The following is a 21,825-nucleotide window of genomic DNA, read 5'->3' on the forward strand; positions in this document are numbered from 1 at the left end:
AACAATTGGCTGAAAGTTTTTATCACTGTGTTGCAGGCTACATGTATAAAATAACGAAAGAAAACACCAACTATAGACATAAAACACACATGGACGTATTCAATTAGCCGCAATGGCTACCTAAACAGATGGGCAAATAGGAGGCGCTGTGTTAGATACGGAGGAGCATAAAGTAAATGTATAATGCCTATACTCCTATCCCCCATGAGAACTGGATTATATCACGATTTACATACCGCACATCTTGCGCAAGGACTTCTCCGAATAGTTGTCACGGTCGCAGCCCTTGGCAATGTGACTTGTCTGGATCTCTACGGTGGCCTGGATGCTCCATATTCCCTCCTCACAGGTCTCTAGGTGGATCCCGGGGAATAAGGCCAGGCTCCCTGTGCCAGGCATGTATTCAATACGTTTGTTCCAACCTGTCAGGGCAGAGACCAGCTTGGGCATTAAGCGATGCGTGACTTAGTAACATGAATACAATACAGGGATTTCTTGTACACACACACACACACACACACACACAGTGATAAACAGAGCGATTGTTTCCTGCACAATTACTGTGGATGGATGCAGCAGCGTGCACAGCGGATCAGGCCAACAGGTAAACTGAGATCTGTCCACTATACGGGCAACATGGACGGTGTAGCGGTTAGCATTACTGCCTCACAGCACTGAGGTCATGGGTTCGATTCCCACCATGGCCCAACTGTGTGGAGTTTGTATGTTCTCCCCATACTTGCGTGGGTTTCCTCTGGGTATTCCGGTTTCCTCCCACAATCCAAAAATATTCTAGTAGGTTAATTGGCTCAAAATAAAATGAACCCTAGCGTGAATGTGTAGTAGGGAATATAGATGGCTGCACTATATCGCTGACCCTTTATGTCCTGATCAGCTGTTACTTTTTATGGAGCTCTGTTCCTGCACACAAAAATGAACTGATACATTCCCATGACCACTCACACGCTGACACACTCACTGGCACTAAGGTGTTACCTTTCCAGCTGGGTTTGCAGGTGGGTTTCACCTGGATTTCCACTTCCGCGTCCTCCACGGCTCGTTTCTTCCCGCAGTCATATGCCGTGACTGTGAATCTGATCAGCCTGTCTCCGCTGGCCTGCAGAGGCTGCGTGTTCTTTATGTACCCTGGCGAGAGGAGACAGAAGGAGATGACAAAGGAGAATGACGCACGACTTGGACCTAGGACATAGTTATCATACAGGGCCACTAGGCGGATCAGGGGCAGCCTAGACATGAAGATACTACCCTCCTGCAATGTTCTGCACTGTAAGTCTTCTCATACTAAAGGAAAAATGCAGTAAAAACACAGTTTTTAGGGTTTTTACCACATATTCAAATGTACTAAACTCGCCTGCTTGCCGATGCGGAGGATAGCGCCATCTTTTTATAGCGATATCCCATAGAAGCCAATGGGCTTCTTACTGCATCCTCTCGCATCCCGCCGCACCACGCCACTCACGCCGCCCCCTCTCACCTGCATGCTGTCAGCCTACCGGTGCGCTGTCCGATCCCCCAACCTCCTCCTCCCCCGCAACACAGCCGTCTGTCCTTCCAGCTGCAGGGAGGAGGAGCCCGGACTGGCTACACAGACGTCACCTCCCGCCGGGGCTGAGAGGTGACGGAGACCCCCACACACCTCTCACAGGTAACGGAGGCCCCCTCCGTCATCTCATTGCGATACTAATCGCATATGTTTAAGTTAAGGCAGGGTGGTAGATTTACAAAAAAAAAGTTGTGGTGTTTCCAATAGCAACCACTGAGGTTCTAGCTATCATTTCCCTGTTGCACTCTAGAAAATTATAGATGTTTGCTGTATGTGGATTGTGGAAGTTGCATCATCGTCATCCACTTGTTATACAGGAAGTGTTTAGTTGAACAGGAAGTGCCTTTACAGCCATGGTGTAGCATGACTACAGCTAGTAAAGACACACTTCTGCAGTTCTCCAGAATCCTGTGGTAGTTTGCACACAGACCACATTACAAAAATGAAAGACAGAATCTGACTGGTTTCTATGGGCAACAGCCACCACTGCCAAGTGCCCAGAGGCTACTAGCACCTAAACCTGAACCTGCAGCACAACAGCCGTGTACTCCTGCATGCCATGCTGGGGATAGATTTGGGGTAAATAACTTATTTCTCTGCTACAGGTAGGACTCGCAGGTGACTTACCATCATTGTCAATCGTGAAGGGCACGTTGGGGGTGAGGATCTGGTAGAAGCAGACCTGGCTGTACTGAGGGGAGCAATCCTGGTCCCACGCCTGGACCCGGAGGACTCGCTCGTACATACGACCCTCAGTCACTGAAGCTCTGAAGACCCGTTCCCCAAAGACGGGGGCAAATTCATTGACGTCATTTACCCGGACATGTACTGTGGCTCTATTGCAGACATAAAAGGGGACAGGGTACATAACACAGTGAAAACATATGTAAGAGCTGGAGATAATAATGTGAGGGAGAGTTCTGGATGATCAGGGGCAAATGGAGACAGAAAGACGACGAGAAGAGACGATATAAGATAACAGAGGAGGAGACGATGAAGACTCTATATACTGATGTGTTAAAGACTTTGGGTCTACTTCTGATAAAGTACCAGCCAATCAGATCCTTACTGCCGTGTCACAGGCTGGGTTTAAAAAATGACAGTTAGGAGCTGGTTGGCTGGTACTTTATCACTGTCCACTTTATCTCTCTCCAAGGCTTAGTAAATAGAGTCCTAAGTATCCCATACTTTGGATTGTGAGATCTCTGCATCCAAGTAATACATATAACAAGTTCTGAACACTCTCTGGACATGGGATGGGAGAGATACATTTTTAAATGTGGTAGGGCGTTCAAAATTTTCCCCCCGAGTGGTCCTGTGAAGGACTCAGCGGTCTTTATGGATGAAAGTCATGTATTTGGTCTACGTAGTCTTGATGGTTATGGGGTAGATGTATCAAGCCTCGGAGAGATAAAGTGCAGAAGTTACGCAAAGTAACCAATCAGCTTCTGTCATTTGAAAGACTGTGCTAGATAAATGATAGAACCTGATTGGTTGCAACTTCTCCACTTTATCTTTCCTACGAGGCTTGATCCCCCCCTATGGGACCTACACACAGAGACTCGCTCACTTGTGGGATTTTTTGCTGTTGCTCCCATCTGGCCCCTCTCCGCAGTCATGGGCCTGGATGGTGAAGGTGTGCTCTCTCTGCGCCTCACAGTCCACGGGACCCTTAGCACGGATAAGACCTTCCCCTGTTGTCCGATCTAGAACAACGGCTTCAAAGGGGGTTCCAGCTCCATGAATCCGGAACCCGCAGATCTCCCCTGTGACAAAGGTGACATGTAACAAAGTTATTTTGATTAAATGTTTTTGTGGGCCAAATACCCATTGGGTCATCTGTATTATCCAGCTATTGCCCACTGTTCCCCCATTCCCAGTACCTGCGTATCTCAGCGGAGCATCTTTGTCCAGAGCAAAGAGTGGTGGGTTGAGTAAGACAGTGTTATCGTTCTCCATGATAATCCCTTGGTACTGTGCTTCCATCCATGGCTTGTGTTTGTTACCTTCGCACAGAGTAAAGACATTCGGTAATTAGTGGCTGAACAAAGCTGATATCTGACTGGTTGCTACGGGTTACAGCACACGTATGATACTGGCACCTTGTTAATGTAGATTCAATTCACCAATTATCAGAACATTGGCTACAAGACCTTTATATATATATAGATGTGTACATGAAGCTGTAATAAGGCGAGACATGCTTCCTGAAGGATAGATATAGATATTCCTGCTACAGGATTTGTGGGACCCCGTCTGGCCTTGGGCATTGCACTAAGTGGAAACTCCAGAGGTGGCGCTGCAGCGCAGTCCAAAGTTCAACCCACTACTACCAACTGTCATCCCGTACTGACTCACTGGCAGTTGGTGGCTCCCCTATTTGAACTTTGGCTGCGCTGCAGCACCACCTCTGGAGAGCCACTGGTCGACGTGGTAAAAGGACGACACTAATCATTATATGTTCTGTTTTAGCCATAAATTACATATTTGGACATTGCTTAGAAGAAAAAGACGTTTACGTAACTGCAGGCCGCCACCCACATTTGGATATTGCGTTGAATTCCGGATATATAAGGTGTAGTCACTCCCACCCTGCCCAGTCGAGAAAAACGCACACATGCAGGGGCAAAAGCTAGTTAAGAAGATTTCCATTATATTCCATGACGCGGTATCTGGGTCACACATCAGCAGGGAAAAGCTCACAGGAGCTGGAGGACTAGTCTAATAGGCAGAGGGTATATAAGCCACAGAAATCCGACAATGACAGACCGATCAGTAACTTGTCTGCAGATTACTCCCTCCCTCAGGCTCCATAATTTGCAGAGACATTTTCACGCCCACATCATTAGGGGAGAGTAGCCCCGATCTGTGCCCTCTACAATTGTAAACACTGCCGTTATCTGAAATGGGGGTAGGGTGTACACCCTGCGCCCAGGACTGTGGCACCATCTTTTGTGTGATATATTTGGAAAGATGAGGCAGGTGATGGTAAAGACTGTGTCAGCGCTTTCTCTAGCTTTCATACATAAGCTATCTTCGGAAAATATCATAGACGGTGTGTCACCGGCCAAAGGGTGAGATGGGGCGCTGCACAGAGGAAGGCGGGGCTTTCACACGGCCACCCCCTCCGGTTCTAGACCTTATACTACTAGTGTGTTTTACTTTTAAGAACATTGCATGTACCTAGAACCTTCAAGTCAAGAGTACTGTTAAAAAGGGTATGCCGACTGTCGGGATCCCGGCACACAGTATACCGCCGCCGGAATCCCGACAGCCGACACTTTTTCTCCCTCGTGGGGGTCCACGACCCCCCTAAAGGGAGAATAAAATAGCGTGACCGTGACCGCAGCGTGGCGAGCGCAGCGAGCCCGCAAGGGGCTCATTTGCGCTCGCCACGCTGTCGGTATGCCGGCGGTCGGGCTCCCGGCGCCGGTATGCTGGTCGCCGGGAGCCCGGCCGCCGGCATACCATACTACACCCATTAAAAAAAAAAATAAGAATTTACTTACCGATAATTCTATTTCTCGGAGTCCGTAGTGGATGCTGGGGTTCCTGAAAGGACCATGGGGAATAGCGGCTCCGCAGGAGACAGGGCACAAAAGTAAAGCTTTCCGATCAGGTGGTGTGCACTGGCTCCTCCCCCTATGACCCTCCTCCAAGCCAGTTAGGTACTGTGCCCGGACGAGCGTACACAATAAGGGAGGAATTTTGAATCCCGGGTAAGACTCATACCAGCCACACCAATCACACCGTACAACTTGTGATCTAAACCCAGTTAACAGTATGATAACAGCGGAGCCTCTGAAAAGATGGCTCACAACAATAATAACCCGATTTTTGTAACTATGTACAAGTATTGCAGATAATCCGCACTTGGGATGGGCGCCCAGCATCCACTACGGACTCCGAGAAATAGAATTATCGGTAAGTAAATTCTTATTTTCTCTATCGTCCTAGTGGATGCTGGGGTTCCTGAAAGGACCATGGGGATTATACCAAAGCTCCCAAACGGGCGGGAGAGTGCGGATGACTCTGCAGCACCGAATGAGAGAACTCCAGGTCCTCCTTAGCCAGAGTATCAAATTTGTAGAATTTAGCAAACGTGTTTGCCCCTGACCAAGTAGCTGCTCGGCAAAGTTGTAAAGCCGAGACCCCTCGGGCAGCCGCCCAAGATGAGCCCACCTTCCTTGTGGAATGGGCATTTACATATTTTGGCTGTGGCAGGCCTGCCACAGAATGTGCAAGCTGAATTGTATTACACATCCAACTAGCAATAGTCTGCTTAGAAGCAAGAGCACCCAGTTTGTTGGGTGCATACAGGATAACAGCAAGTCAGTTTTCCTGACTCCAGCCGTCCTGGAACATATTTTCAGGGCCCTGACAACATCTAGCAACTTGGAGTCCTCCAAGTCCCTAGTAGGTGCAAGGCACCACAATAAGCTGGTTCAGGTGAAACACTGACACCACCTTAGGGAGAGAACTGGGGACGAGTCCGCAGCTCTGCCCTGTCCGAATGGACAAACAGATATGGGCTGTTTTGAGAAAAAACCACCAATTTGACACTCGCCTGGTCCAGGCCAGGGCCAAGAGCATGGTCCCTTTTCATGTGAGATGCTTCAAATCCACAGATTTGACTGGTTTTAAACCAATGTGATTTGAGGAATCCCAGAACTACGTTGAGATCCCACAGTGCCACTGGAGGCACAAAAGGGGGTTGTATATGCAATACTCCCTTGACAAACTTCTGGACTTCAGGAACTGAAGCCAATTCTTTCTGGAAGAAAATCGACAGGGCCGAAATTTGAACCTTAATGGACCCCAATTTGAGGCCCATAGACACTCCTGTTTGCAGGAAATGCAGGAAACGACCGAGTTGAAATTTCTTTGTGGGGCCTTCCTGGCCTCACACCACGCAACATATTTTCGCCACATGTGGTGATAATGTTGTGCGGTCACCTCCTTTCTGGCTTTGACCAGGGTAGGAATGACCTCTTCCGGAATGCCTTTTTCCTTTAGGATCCGGCTTTCCACCGCCATGCCGACAAACGCAGCTGCGGTAAGTCTTGGAACAGACATGGTACTTGCTGAAGCAAGTCCCTTCTTAGCGGCAGAGGCCATAAGACCTCTGTAAGCATCTCTTGAAGTTCCGGGTACCAAGTCCTTCTTGGCCAATCCGGAGCCATGAGTATAGTTCTTACTCCTCTACGTCTTATAATTCTCAGCACCTTAGGTATGAGAAGCAGAGGAGGGAACACATACACCGACTGGTACACCCACGGTGTTACCAGAACGTCCACAGCTATTGCCTGAGGGTCTCTTGACCTGGCGCAATACCTGTCCCGTTTTTTGTTCAGACGGGACGCCATCATGTCCACCTTTGGTATTTCCCAACGGTTTACAATCATGTGGAAAAAACTTCCCGATGAAGTTTCCACTCTCCCGGGTGGAGGTCGTGCCTGCTGAGGAAGTCTGCTTCCCAGTTTCCATTCCCGGGATGAAACACTGCTGACAGTGCTATCACATGATTTTCCGCCCAGCGAAAAGTCCTTGCAGTTTTTGCCATTGCCCTCCTGCTTCTTGTGTCGCCCTGTCTGTTTACGTGGGCGACTGCCGTGATGTTTTTCCCACTGGATCAATACCGGCTGACCTTGAAGCAGAGGTCTTGCTAAGCTTAGAGCATTATAAATTTACCCTTAGCTCCAGTATATTTATGTGGAGAAAAGTCTCCAGACTTGATCACACTCCCTGGAAATTTTTTCCTTGTGTGACTGCTCCCCAGCCTCTCGGGCTGGGCTCCGTGGTCACCAGCATCCAATCCTGAATGCCGAATCTGCGGCCCTCTAGAAGATGAGCACTCTATAACCACCACAGGAGAGACACCCTTGTCCTTGGATATAGGGTTATCCGCTGATGCATCTGAAGATGCGATCCGGACCATTTGTCCAGCAGATCCCACTGAAAAGTTCTTGCGTGAAATCTGCCGAATGGAATTGCTTCGTAGGAAGCCACCATTTTTACCAGGACCCTTGTGCAATGATGCACTGTTTTTAGGAGGTTCCTGACTAGCTCGGATAACTCCCTGGCTTTCTCTTCCGGGAGAAACACCTTTTTCTGGACTGTGTCCAGAATCATCCCTAGGCACAGCAGACGTGTCGTCGGGATCAGCTGCGATTTTGGAATATTTAGAATCCACCCGTGCTGTTGTAGCAGTATCCGAGATAGTGCTACTCCGACCTCCAACTGTTCCCTGGACTATGCCCTTATCAGGAGATCGTCCAAGTAAGGGATAATGAAGACGCCTTTTCTTCGAAGAAGAATCATCATTTCGGCCATTACCTTGGTAAAGACCCGGGGTGCCTTGGACAATCCAAACGGCAGCGTCTGAAACGGATAGTGACAGTTCTGCACCACGAACCTGAGGTACCCTTAGTGAGAAGGGCAAATTTGGGACATAGAGGTAAGCATCCCTGATGTCCCGGGACACTATATAGTCCCCTTCTTCCTGGTTCGTTATCACTGCTCTGAGTGACTCCATCTTGATTTGAACCTTTGTAAGTGTTCAAGAAAAATTTTTTAGAATAAGTCTCACCTAGCCTTCTGGCTTCAGTACCACAATATAGTGTGGAATAATACCCCTTTTCTTGTAGTAGGAGGGGTAATTTAATTATCACCTGCTGGGAATACAGCTTGTGAATTTTTTCCCATACTGCCTCCTTGTCGGAGGGAGACCTTGGTAAAGCAGACTTCAGGAGCCTGCGAAGGGGAAACGTCTCGACATTCCAATCTGTACCCCTGGGATACTACTTGTAGGATCCAGGGGTCCTGTACGGTCTCAGCGCCATGCTGAGAACTTGTCAGAAGCGGTGGAACGCTTCTGTTCCTGGGAATGGGCTGCCTGCTGCAGTCTTCTTCCCTTTCCTCTATCCCTGGGCAGATATGATCTTATAGGGACGAAAGGACTGAGGCTGAAAAGACGGTGTCTTTTTCTGCAGAGATGTGACTTAGGGTAAAAAACGGTGGATTTTCCAGCAGTTGCCGTGGCCACCAGGTCCGATGGACCGACCCCAAATAACTCCTCTTCCTTTATACGGCAATACACCTTTGTGCCGTTTGGAATCTGCATCACCTGACCACTGTCGTGTCCATAACATCTTCTGGCAGTTATGGACATCGCATTTACTCATGATGCCAGAGTGCAAATATCCCTCTGTGCATCTCGCATATATAGAAATGCATCCTTTAAATGCTCTATAGTCAATAAAATACTGTCCCTGTCAAGGGTATCAATATTTTTAGTCAGGGAATCCGACCAAGCCACCCCAGCTCTGCACATCCAGGCTGAGGCGATCGCTGGTCGCAGTATAACACCAGTATGTGTGTATATACTTTTTATGATATTTTCCAGCCTCCTGTCAGCTGGTCCTTGAGGACGGCCCTATCTATAGACGGTACCGCCACTTGTATTGATAAGCGTGTGAGCGCCTTATCCACCCTAAGGGGTGTTTCCCAACGCGCCCTAACTTCTGGCGGGAAAGGGTATACCGCCCATAATTTTCTATCGGGGGGAACCCACGCATCATCACACACTTTATTTAATTTATCTGATTCAGGAAAAACTATGGTAGTTTTTTCACATCCCACATAATACCCTCTTTTGTGGTACTTGTAGTATCAGAAATATGTAACACCTCCTTCATTGCCTTTAACGTGTGGCCCTAATAAGGAATACGTTTGTTTATTCACCGTCGACACTGGATTCAGTGTCCCTGTCTGTGTCTGTGTCGACCGACTAAAGTAAACGGGCGTTTTAAAACCCCTGACGGTGTTTTTGAGACGTCTGGACCGGTACTAATTGTTTGTCGGCCGTCTCATGTCGTCAACCGACCTTGCAGCGTGTTGACATTATCACGTAATTCCCTAAATAAGCCATCCATTCCGGTGTCGACTCCCTAGAGAGTGACATCACCATTACAGGCAATTGCTCCGCCTCCTCACCAACATCGTCCTCCTACATGTCGACACACACGTACCGACACACAGCACACACACAGGGAATGCTCTGATAGAGGACAGGACCCACTAGCCCTTTGGAGAGACAGAGGGAGAGTTTGCCAGCACACACCAAAAACGCTATAATTATATAGGGACAACCTTATATAAGTGTTTTCCCTTATAGCATCTTTTTTATATATTTCTAGCGCCAAATTAGTGCCCCCCCTCTCTGTTTTAACCCTGTTTCTGTAGTGCAGTGCAGGGGAGAGCCTGGGAGCCTTCCCTCCAGCCTTTCTGTGAGAGGGAAAATGGCGCTGTGTGCTGAGGAGATAGGCCCCGCCCCTTTTTCGGCGGCCTCGTCTCCCGCTCTTAACGGATTCTGGCAGGGGTTAAATATCTCCATATAGCCTCCGGAGGCTATATGTGAGGTATTTTTAGCCAAAATAGGTATTTATTTGCCTCCCAGGGCGCCCCCCTCCCAGCGCCCTGCACCCTCAGTGACTGCCGTGTGAAGTGTGCTGAGAGGAAAATGGCGCACAGCTGCAGTGCTGTGCGCTACCTTTAGAAGACTGAGGAGTCTTCTGCCGCCGATTCTGGACCTCTTCTTACTTCAGCATCTGCAAGGGGGCCGGCGGCAAGGCTCCGGTGACCATCCAGGCTGTACCTGTGATCGTCCCTCTGGAGCTGATGTCCAGTAGCCAAGAAGCCAATCCATCCTGCACGCAGGTGAGTTCACTTCTTCTCCCCTAAGTCCCTCGTTGCAGTGATCCTGTTGCCAGCAGGACTCACTGTAAAATAAAAAACCTAAGCTAAACTTTTCTAAGCAGCTCTTTAGGAGAGCCACCTAGATTGCACCCTTCTCGGCCGGGCACAAAAATCTAACTGGCTTGGAGGAGGGTCATAGGGGGAGGAGCCAGTGCACACCACCTGATCGGAAAGCTTTACTTTTGTGCCCTGTCTCCTGCGGAGCCGCTATTCCCCATGGTCCTTTCAGGAACCCCAGCATCCACTAGGACGATAGAGAAAAGAATTTACTTACCGATAATTCTATTTCTCATAGTCCGTAGTGGATGCTGGGGACTCCGAAAGGACCATGGGGAATAGCGGCTCCGCAGGAGACTGGGCACAAAGTAAAAGCTTTAGGACTAGCTGGTGTGCACTGGCTCCTCCCCCTAAGACCCTCCTCCAAGCCTCAGTTAGGATACTGTGCCCGGACGAGCGTACACAATAAGGAAGGATTTTGAATCCCGGGTAAGACTCATACCAGCCACACCAATCACACCGTACAACTTGTGATCTGAACCCAGTTAACAGCATGATAACAGAAGGAGCCTCTGAAAAGATGGCTCACAACAACAATAACCCGATTTTTGTAACAATAACTATGTACAAGTAATGCAGACAATCCGCACTTGGGATGGGCGCCCAGCATCCACTACGGACTATGAGAAATAGAATTATCGGTAAGTAAATTCTTATTTTCTCTAACGTCCTAGTGGATGCTGGGGACTCCGAAAGGACCATGGGGATTATACCAAAGCTCCCAAACGGGCGGGAGAGTGCGGATGACTCTGCAGCACCGAATGAGAGAACTCCAGGTCCTCCTCAGCCAGGGTATCAAATTTGTAGAATTTAGCAAACGTGTTTGCCCCTGACCAAGTAGCTGCTCGGCAAAGTTGTAAAGCCGAGACCCCTCGGGCAGCCGCCCAAGATGAGCCCACTTTCCGTGTGGAATGGGCTTTTACAGATTTTGGCTGTGGCAGGCCTGCCACAGAATGTGCAAGCTGAATTGTACTACAAATCCAACGAGCAATCGTTTGCTTAGAAGCAGGAGCACCCAGCTTGTTGGGTGCATACAGGATAAACAGCGAATCAGATTTCCTGACTCCAGCCGTCCTGGAACATATATTTTCAGGGCCCTGACTACGTCCAGCAACTTGGAATCCTCCAAGTCCCTAGTAGCCGCAGGCACCACAATAGGCTGGTTTAAGTGAAATGCTGAAACCACCTTAGGGAGAAATTGAGGACGAGTCCTCAATTCTGCCCTGTCCGTATGAAAAATTAGGTAAGGGCTTTTATAGGATAAAGCCGCCAATTCTGAGACACGCCTGGCTGAAGCCAGGGCTAACAGCATTACCACTTTCCATGTGAGATATTTTAAGTCCACAGTGGTGAGTGGTTCAAACCAATGTGATTTTAGGAATCCCAAAACTACATTGAGATCCCAAGGTGCCACTGGAGGCACAAAAGGAGGCTGTATATGCAGTACTCCCTTGACAAACGTCTGAACTTCCGGAACAGAAGCCAGTTCTTTTTGGAAGAATATTGACAGGGCCGAAATTTGAACCTTAATGGACCCTAATTTGAGGCCCATAGACAGTCCTGTTTGCAGGAAATGCAGGAAACGACCCAGTTGAAATTCCTCTGTAGGGGCCTTCCTGGCCTCGCACCACGCAACATATTTACGCCAAATACGGTGATAATGTTGTATGGTTACATCCTTCCTGGCTTTGATCAGGGTAGGGATGACTTCATCCGGAATGCCTTTTTCCTTCAGGATCCGGCGTTCAACCGCCATGCCGTCAAACGCAGCCGCGGTAAGTCTTGGAACAGACATGGTCCCTGCTGGAGCAGGTCCTTTCTTAGAGGTAGAGGCCACGGGTCTTCCGTGAGCATCTCTTGAATTTCCGGGTACCAAGTCCTTCTTGGCCAATCCGGAGCCACGAGTATAGTCTTTACTCCTATCCTTCTTATGATTCTCAGTACTTTTGGTATGAGAGGAAGAGGAGGGAACACATACACTGACTGGTACACCCACGGTGTTACCAGAGCGTCTACAGCTATTGCCTGAGGGTCCCTTGACCTGGCGCAATATCTGTCCAGTTTTTTGTTGAGGCGGGACGCCATCATGTCCACCTTTGGTTTTTCCCAACGGTTCACAATCATGTGGAAGACTTCTGGGTGAAGTCCCCACTCCCCCGGGTGAAGATCGTGTCTGCTGAGGAAGTCTGCTTCCCAGTTGTCCACTCCCGGAATGAACACTGCTGACAGTGCTATCACATGATTCTCCGCCCAGCGAAGAATCCTTGCCACTTCCATCATTGCCCTCCTGCTTCTTGTGCCGCCCTGTCTGTTTACGTGGGCGACTGCCGTGATGTTGTCCGACTGGATCAACACCGGCTGACCCTGAAGCAGAGGTCTTGCCTGACTTAGGGCATTGTAAATGGCCCTTAGTTCCAGGATATTTATGTGAAGTGACGTTTCCATGCTTGACCACAAGCCCTGGAAATTTCTTCCCTGTGTGACTGCTCCCCAGCCTCTCAGGCTGGCATCCGTGGTCACCAGGACCCAATCCTGAATGCCGAATCTGCGGCCCTCTAGGAGATGAGCACTCTGTAACCACCACAGGAGAGACACCCTTGTCCTTGGAGACAGGGTTATCCGCTGATGCATTTGAAGATGCGATCCGGACCATTTGTCCAGCAGATCCCACTGAAAAGTTCTTGCGTGGAATCTGCCGAATGGAATCGCTTCGTAAGAAGCCACCATCTTTCCCAGGACCCTTGTGCATTGATGTACTGACACTTGGCCTGGTCTTAGGAGGTTCCTGACTAGGTCGGATAACTCCTTGGCTTTCTCCTCCGGGAGAAACACCTTTTTCTGTACCGTGTCCAGAATCATCCCTAGGAACAGCAGACGTGTCGTCGGAATCAGCTGCGATTTTGGAATATTTAGAATCCATCCGTGCTGTCGTAGTACTACTTGAGATAGTGCTACTCCGACCTCTAACTGTTCTCTGGACCTTGCCCTTATCAGGAGATCGTCCAAGTAAGGGATAATTAAGACGCCTTTTCTTCGAAGAAGAATCATCATTTCGGCCATTACCTTGGTAAAGACCCGGGGTGCCGTGGACAATCCAAACGGCAGCGTCTGAAATTGATAGTGACAGTTCTGTACCACAAACCTGAGGTACCCTTGGTGAGAAGGGCAAATTGGGACATGGAGGTAAGCATCCTTGATGTCCAGAGACACCATATAGTCCCCTTCTTCCAGGTTCGCTATCACTGCTCTGAGTGACTCCATCTTGAACTTGAACCTTTTTATGTAAGTGTTCAAGGATTTCAGATTTAAAATGGGTCTCACCGAGCCGTCCGGCTTCGGTACCACAAACAGCGTGGAATAATACCCCTTTCCCTGTTGTAGGAGGGGTACCTTGATTATCACCTGCTGGGAATACAGCTTGTGAATTGCTTCCAATACCGCCTCCCTGTCGGGGGGAGACATTGGTAAAGCAGACTTCAGGAACCGGCGAGGGGGAGACGTCTCGAATTCCAATTTGTACCCCTGAGATACTACCTGCAGGATCCAGGGGTCCACTTGCGAGTGAGCCCACTGCGCGCTGAAATTCTTGAGACGGGCCCCCACCGTGCCTGAGTCTGCTTGTAAGGCCCCAGCGTCATGCTGAGGACTTGGCAGAAGCGGGGGAGGGCTTCTGTTCATGGGAAGAGGCTGTTTGCTGCAGTCTTTTTCCCTTTCCTCTGCCCCGGGGCAGATATGAGTGGCCTTTTGCCCGCTTGCCCTTATGGGGACGAAAGGACTGAGCCTGTAAAGACGGTATCTTTTTCTGCTGCGAGGTGACTTGGGGTAAAAAGGTGTATTTTCCAGCCGTTGCCGTGGCCACCAGGTCCGATAGACCGACCCCAAATAACTCCTCCCCTTTATACGGCAATACTTCCATATGCCGTTTGGAATCCGCATCCCCTGACCACTGTCGCGTCCATAATCCTCTTCTGGCAGAAATGGACATCGCACTTACTCTCGATGCCAGAGTGCAAATATCCCTCTGTGCATCTCGCATATATAGAAATGCATCCTTTAAATGCTCTATAGTCAATAATATATTGTCCCTGTCCAGGGTATCAATATTTTCAGTCATGGAATCCGACCAAGCCACCCCAGCACTGCACATCCAGGCTGAGGCGATTGCTGGTCGCAGTATAATACCAGTATGTGTGTATATACTTTTAAGGATATTTTCCAGCTTCCTATCAGCTGGTTCCTTGAGGGCGGCCGTATCAGGAGACGGTAACGCCACTTGTTTTGATAAGCGTGTGAGCGCCTTATCTACGCTAGGGGGTGTTTCCCAACGCGCCCTAACCTCTGGCGGGAAAGGGTATAATGCCAATCATTTTTTAGAAATTAGCAGTTTTTTATCGGGGGAAACCCACGCTTCATCACACACCTCATTTAATTCATCTGATTCAGGAAAAACTACGGGTAGTTTTTTCACACCCCACATAATACCCTTTTTTGTGGTACTTGTAGTATCAGAAATGTTCAAAACCTCCTTCATTGCCGTGATCATGTAACGTGTGGCCCTACTGGAAAATACGTTTGTTTCCTCACCGTCGACACTGGAGTCAGTGTCCGTGTCAGTGTCTGTATCGACCTGAGGTAACGGGCGTTTTATAGCCCCTGACGGTGTTTGAGACGCCTGTACAGGTATTAACTGATTTGCCGGCTGTCTCATGTCGTCAACAGTCTTTTGTAAAGTGCCGACACTATCACGTAATTCTTTCCATAAGACCATCCAGTCAGGTGTCGACTCCCTAGGGGGTGACATCACTAACACAGGCAATTGCTCCGCCTCCACACCATTTTCCTCCTCATACATGTCGACACAGCGTACCGACACACAGCACACACACAGGGAATGCTCTGACAGAGGACAGGACCCCACTAGCCCTTTGGGGAGACAGAGGGAGAGTTTGCCAGCACACACCAGAGCGCTATATATATACAGGGATAACCTTATATAAGTGTTTTTCCCTAATATAGCTGCTGTATATATTAATATGCCAATTTAGTGCCCCCCCTCTCTTGTTTTACCCTGTTTATGTAGTGCAGGACTGCAGGGGAGAGTCAGGGAGCCTTCCTCCAACGGAGCTGTGAGGAAAAATAAGAATTTACTTACCGATAATTCTATTTCTCGGAGTCCGTAGTGGATGCTGGGGTTCCTGAAAGGACCATGGGGGATAGCGGCTCCGCAGGAGACAGGGCACAAAAAGTAAAGCTTTAGGATCAGGTGGTGTGCACTGGCTCCTCCCCCTATGACCCTCCTCCAAGCCTCAGTTAGGATACTGTGCCCGGACGAGCGTACACAATAAGGAAGGATTTTGAATCCCGGGTAAGACTCATACCAGCCACACCAATCACACTGTACAACCTGTGATCTGAACCCAGTTAACAGTATGATAACAGCGGAGCCTCTGAAAAGATGGCTCACAACAATAATAACCCGATTTTTGTAACTATGTACAAGTAATGCAGATAATCCGCACTTGGGATGGGCGCCCAGCATCCACTACGGACTCCGAGAAATAGAATTATCGGTAAGTAAATTCTTATTTTCTCTATCGTCCTAGTGGATGCTGGGGTTCCTGAAAGGACCATGGGGATTATACCAAAGCTCCCAAACGGGCGGGAGAGTGCGGATGACTCTGCAGCACCGAATGAGAGAACTCCAGGTCCTCCTTAGCCAGGGTATCAAATTTGTAGGATTTTACAAACGTGTTTGCCCCTGACTAAATAGCAGCTCGGCAAAGTTGTAAAGCCGAGACCCCTCGGGCAGCCGCCCAAGATGAGCCCACCTTCCTTGTGGAATGGGCATTTACATATTTTGGCTGTGGCAGGCCTGCCACAGAATGTGCAAGCTGAATTGTATTACACATCCAACTAGCAATAGTCTGCTTAGAAGCAAGAGCACCCAGTTTGTTGGGTGCATACAGGATAACAGCAAGTCAGTTTTCCTGACTCCAGCCGTCCTGGAACCTATACTTTCAGGGCCCTGACAACATCCAGCAACTTGGAGTCCTCCAAGTCCCCAGTAGGCGCAAGGCACCACAATAAGCTGGTTCAGGTGAAACACTGACACCACCTTAGGGAGAGAACTGGGGACGAGTCCGCAGCTCTGCCCTGTCCGAATGGACAAACAGATATGGGCTTTTTTGAGAAAAAAACCCACCAATTTGACACTCGCCTGGCCCAGGCCAGGGCCAAGAGCATGGTCACTTTTCATGTGAGATGCTTCAAATCCACAGATTTGACTGGTTTTAAACCAATGTGATTTGAGGAATCCCAGAACTACGTTGAGATCCCACAGTGCCACTGGAGGCACAAAAGGGGGTTGTATATGCAATACTCCCTTGACAAACTTCTGGACTTCAGGAACTGAAGCCAATTCTTTCTGGAAGAAAATCGACAGGGCCAAAATTTGAACCTTAATGGGCCCCAATTTGAGGCCCATAGACACTCCTGTTTGCAGGAAATGCAGGAATCGACCGAGTTGAAATTTCTTCGTGGGGCCTTCCTGGCCTCACACCACGCAACATATTTTCGCCACATGTGGTGATAATGTTGTGCGGTCACCTCCTTCCTGGCTTTGACCAGGGTAGGAATGACCTCTTCCGGAATGCCTTTTTCCCTTAGGATCCGGCGTTCCACCGCCATGCCGTCAAACGCAGCTGCGGTAAGTCTTGGAACAGACATGGTACTTGCTGAAGCAAGTCCCTTCTTAGCGGCAGAGGCCATAAGTCCTCTGTGAGCATCTCTTGAAGTTCCGGGTACCAAGTCCTTCTTGGCCAATCCGGAGCCATGAGTATAGTTCTTACTCCTCTACGTCTTATAATTCTCAGTACCTTAGGTATGAGAAGCAGAGGAGGGAACACATACACCGACTGGTACACCCACGGTGTTACCAGAACGTCCACAGCTATTGCCTGAGGGTCTCTTGACCTGGCGCAATACCTGTCCCGTTTTTTGTTCAGACGGGACGCCATCATGTCCACCTTTGGTATTTCCCAACGGTTCACAATCATGTGGAAAAACTTCCCGATGAAGTTTCCACTCTCCCGGGTGGAGGTCGTGCCTGCTGAGGAAGTCTGCTTCCCAGTTTCCACTCCCGGAATGAAAAACTGCTGACAGTGCTATCACATGATTTTCCGCCCAGCGAAAAGTCCTTGCAGTTTTTGCCATTGCCCTCCTGCTTCTTGTGCCGCCCTGTCTGTTTACGTGGGCGACTGCCGTGATGTTTTTCCCACTGGATCAATACCGGCTGACCTTGAAGCAGAGGTCTTGCTAAGCTTAGAGCATTATAAATTTACCCTTAGCTCCAGTATATTTATGTGGAGAAAAGTCTCCAGACTTGATCACACTCCCTGGAAATTTTTTCCTTGTGTGACTGCTCCCCAGCCTCTCGGGCTGGCCTCCGTGGTCACCAGCATCCAATCCTGAATGCCGAATCTGCGGCCCTCTAGAAGATGAGCACTCTGTAACCACCACAGGAGAGACACCCTTGTCCTTGGATATAGGGTTATCCGCTGATGCATCTGAAGATGCGATCCGGACCATTTGTCCAGCAGATCCCACTGAAAAGTTCTTGCGTGAAATCTGCCGAATGGAATTGCTTCGTAGGAAGCCACCATTTTTACCAGGACCCTTGTGCAATGATGCACTGACACTTTTCCTGGTTTTAGGAGGTTCTTGACTAGCTCGGATAACTCCCTGGCTTTCTCTTCCGGGAGAAACACCTTTTTCTGGACTGTGTCCAGAATCATCCCTAGGCACAGCAGACGTGTCGTCAGGATCAGCTGCGATTTTGGAATATTTAGAATCCATCCGTGCTGTTGTAGCAGTATCCGAGATAGTGCTACTCCGACCTCCAACTGTTCCCTGGACTTTGCCCTTATCAGGAGATCGTCCAAGTAAGGGGTAATTAAGATGCCTTTTCTTCGAAGAAGAATCATCATTTCGGCCATTACCTTGGTAAAGACCCGGGGTGCCGTGGACAATCCAAACGGCAGCGTCTGAAACTGACAGTGACAGTTCTATACCACGAACCTGAGGTACCCTTAGTGAGAAGGGCAAATTTGGGACATGGAGGTAAGCATCCCTGATGTCCCGGGACACTATATAGTCCCCTTCTTCCTGGTTCGTTATCACTGCTCTGAGTGACTCCATCTTGATTTGAACCTTTGTAAGTGTTCAAATTTTTTTAGATTTAGAATAGGTCTCACCTAGCCTTCTGGCTTCAGTACCGCAATATAGTGTGGAATAATACCCCTTTCCTTGTTGTAGGAGGGGTAATTTGATTATCACCTGCTGGGAATACAGCTTGTGAATTTTTTCCCATACTGCCTCTTTGTCGGAGGGATACCTTGGTAAAGCAGACTTCAGGAGCCTGCGAGGGGGAAACGTTTCGACATTCCAATCTGTACCCCTGGGATACTACTTGTAGGATCCAGGGGTCCTGTACGGTACCAGCGTCATGCTGAGAGCTTGGCAGAAGCGGTGGAAGGCTTCTGTTCCTGGGAATGGGCTGCCTGCTGCAGTCTTCTTCCCTTTCCTCTATCCCTGGGCAAATATGACTCTTATAGGGACGAAAGGACTGAGGCTGAAAAGACGGTGTCTTTTTCTGCAGAGATGTGACTTAGGGTAAAAACGGTGGATTTTTCAGCAGTTGCCGTGGCCACCAGGTCCGATGGACCGACCCCAAATAACTCCTCTTCCTTTATACGGCAATACACCTTTGTGCCGTTTGGAATCTGCATCACCTGACCACTGTCGTGTCCATAAACATCTTCTGGCAGATATGGACATCGCACTTACTCTTGATGCCAGAGTGCAAATATCCCTCTGTGCATCTCGCATATATAGAAATGCATCCTTTAAATGCTCTATAGTCAATAAAATACTGTCCCTGTCAAGGGTATCAATATTTTTAGTCAGGGAATCCGACCAAGCCACCCCAGCTCTGCACATCCAGGCTGAGGCGATCGCTGGTCGCAGTATAACACCAGTATGTGTGTATATACTTTTATATGATATTTTCCAGCCTCCTGTCAGCTGGCTCCTTGAGGACGGCCCTATCTATAGACGGTACCGCCACTTGTTTTGATAAGCGTGTGAGCGCCTTATCCACCCTAAGGGGTGTTTCCCAACGCGCCCTAACTTCTGGCGGGAAAGGGTATACCGCCAATAATTTTCTATCGGGGGGAACCCACGCATCATCACACACTTCATTTAATTTATCTGATTCAGGAAAAACTACAGGTAGTTTTTTCACATCCCACATAATACCCTCTTTTGTGGTACTTGTAGTATCAGAAATATGTAACACCTCCTTCATTGCCCTTAACGTGTGGCCCTAATAAGGAATACGTTTGTTTATTCACCGTCGACACTGGATTCAGTGTCCGTGTCTGTGTCTGTGTCGACCGACTAAGGTAAACGGGCGTTTTAAAACCCCTGACGGTGTTTTTGAGACGTCTGGACCGGTACTAATTGTTTGTCGGCCGTCTCATGTCGTCAACCGACCTTGCAGCGTGTTGACATTATCACGTAATTCCCTAAATAAGCCATCCATTCCGGTGTCGACTCCCTAGAGAGTGACATCACCATTACAGGCAATTGCTCCGCCTCCTCACCAACATCGTCCTCATACATGTCGACACACACGTACCGACACACAGCACACACACAGGGAATGCTCTGATAGAGGACAGGACCCACTAGCCCTTTGGAGAGACAGAGGGAGAGTTTGCCAGCACACACCAAAAAACGCTATAATTATATAGGGACAACCTTATATAAGTGTTTTCCCTTATAGCATCTTTTTATATATTTCTAACGCCAAATTAGTGCCCCCCCTCTCTGTTTTAACCCTGTTTCTGTAGTGCAGTGCAGGGGAGAGCCTGGGAGCCTTCCCTCCAGCCTTTCTGTGAGGGAAAATGGCGCTGTGTGCTGAGGAGATAGGCCCCGCCCCTTTTTCGGCGGGCTCGTCTCCCGCTCTTCAACGGATTCTGGCAGGGGTTAAATATCTCCATATAGCCCCCGGAGGCTATATGTGAGGTATTTTTTGCCAAAAAATAGGTTTACATTGCCTCCCAGGGCGCCCCCCTCCCAGCGCCCTGCACTCTCAGTGACTGCCGTGTGAAGTGTGCTGAGAGCAATGGCGCACAGCTGCAGTGCTGTGCGCTACCTTAAGAAGACTGAGGAGTCTTCTGCCGCCGATTCTGGACCTTCTTCTCTTTTCAGCATCTGTAAGGGGGCCGGCGGCGAGGCTCCGGTGACCATCCAGGCTGTACCTGTGATCGTCCCTCTGGAGCTAATGTCCAGTAGCCAAAGAAGCCAATCCATCCTGCACGCAGGTGAGTTCACTTCTTCTCCCCTAAGTCCCTCGTTGCAGTGATCCTGTTGCCAGCAGGACTCACTGTAAAATAAAAAACCTAAGCTAAACTTTTCTAAGCAGCTCTTTAGGAGAGCCACCTAGATTGCACCCTTCTCGGCCGGGCACAAAAATCTAACTGAGGCTTGGAGGAGGGTCATAGGGGGAGGAGCCAGTGCACACCACCTGATCCTAAAGCTTTACTTTTTGTGCCCTGTCTCCTGCGGAGCCGCTATCCCCCATGGTCCTTTCAGGAACCCCAGCATCCACTAGGACGATAGAGAAAAATAGCGCTTGTGTGCTGAGGAGATAGGCTCCGCCCCTTTTTCGGCGGCCTTTCTCCCGCTTTTTTGTGGAAAACTGGCAGGGGTTAAATACATCCATATAGCCCAGGAGCTATATGTGATGTATTTTTAGCCATTTAAGGTATTTTCATTGCGTCCCAGGGCGCCCCCCCCCAGCGCCCTGCACCCTCAGTGACCGGAGTGTGAAGTGTGCTGAGAGCAATGGCGCACAGCTGCAGTGCTGTGCGCTACCTTATTGAAGACTGGACGTCTTCTGCCGCCGATTTTCCGGACCTCTTCACTCTTCTGGCTCTGTAAGGGGGCCGGCGGCGCGGCTCCGGGACCCATCCATGGCTGGGCCTGTGATCGTCCCTCTGGAGCTAATGTCCAGTAGCCTAAGAAGCCCAATCCACTCTGCACGCAGGTGAGTTCGCTTCTTCTCCCCTTAGTCTGCAGTGAGCCTGTTGCCAGCAGGTCTCACTGAAAATAAAAAAACCTATTTAAACTTTTACTCTAAGCAGCTCAGGAGAGCCACCTAGATTGCACCCTTCTCGTTCGGGCACAAAATCTTAACTGAGGCTTGGAGGAGGGTCATAGGGGGAGGAGCCAGTGCACACCAGCTAGTCCTAAAGCTTTTACTTTGTGCCCAGTCTCCTGCGGAGCCGCTATTCCCCATGGTCCTTTCGGAGTCCCCAGCATCCACTAGGACGTTAGAGAAATAGGTAGTTTGCAGAATACAGTACAGAAGGAACTATATATAG

General features: G+C 49.2%; 2 protein-coding genes across 9 annotated transcripts in view; both read right to left on the bottom strand.

The window, feature by feature from the left end:
* PHB2 (prohibitin 2) overlaps positions 1–21,825 on the bottom strand; it is a 124,208-nt gene that overhangs the window by 89,736 nt on the left and 12,647 nt on the right. The window lies entirely within an intron of this gene.
* Positions 1–21,825, bottom strand: part of CLSTN3 (calsyntenin 3) — a 122,771-nt gene that overhangs the window by 37,143 nt on the left and 63,803 nt on the right. For 7 of the 8 annotated variants that reach the window (XM_063962494.1, XM_063962489.1, XM_063962493.1 and 4 more), the window contains 5 exons: positions 3,448–3,570; positions 3,135–3,330; positions 2,192–2,400; positions 997–1,146; positions 237–422 (listed from right to left, as the gene is read on the bottom strand). In XM_063962494.1, the coding sequence (XP_063818564.1) occupies positions 237–422; positions 997–1,146; positions 2,192–2,400; positions 3,135–3,330; positions 3,448–3,570 (864 nt within the window). Of the gene's footprint in view, positions 1–236; positions 423–996; positions 1,147–2,191; positions 2,401–3,134; positions 3,331–3,447; positions 3,571–3,666; positions 3,825–21,825 lie in introns of those variants that run through there. The other variant, XM_063962496.1, reaches the window with a different exon arrangement.

Source organism: Pseudophryne corroboree, chromosome 3, assembly GCF_028390025.1.
Source record: "Pseudophryne corroboree isolate aPseCor3 chromosome 3, aPseCor3.hap2, whole genome shotgun sequence".
In the NCBI taxonomy this organism is placed as follows: domain Eukaryota; kingdom Metazoa; phylum Chordata; class Amphibia; order Anura; family Myobatrachidae; genus Pseudophryne; species Pseudophryne corroboree.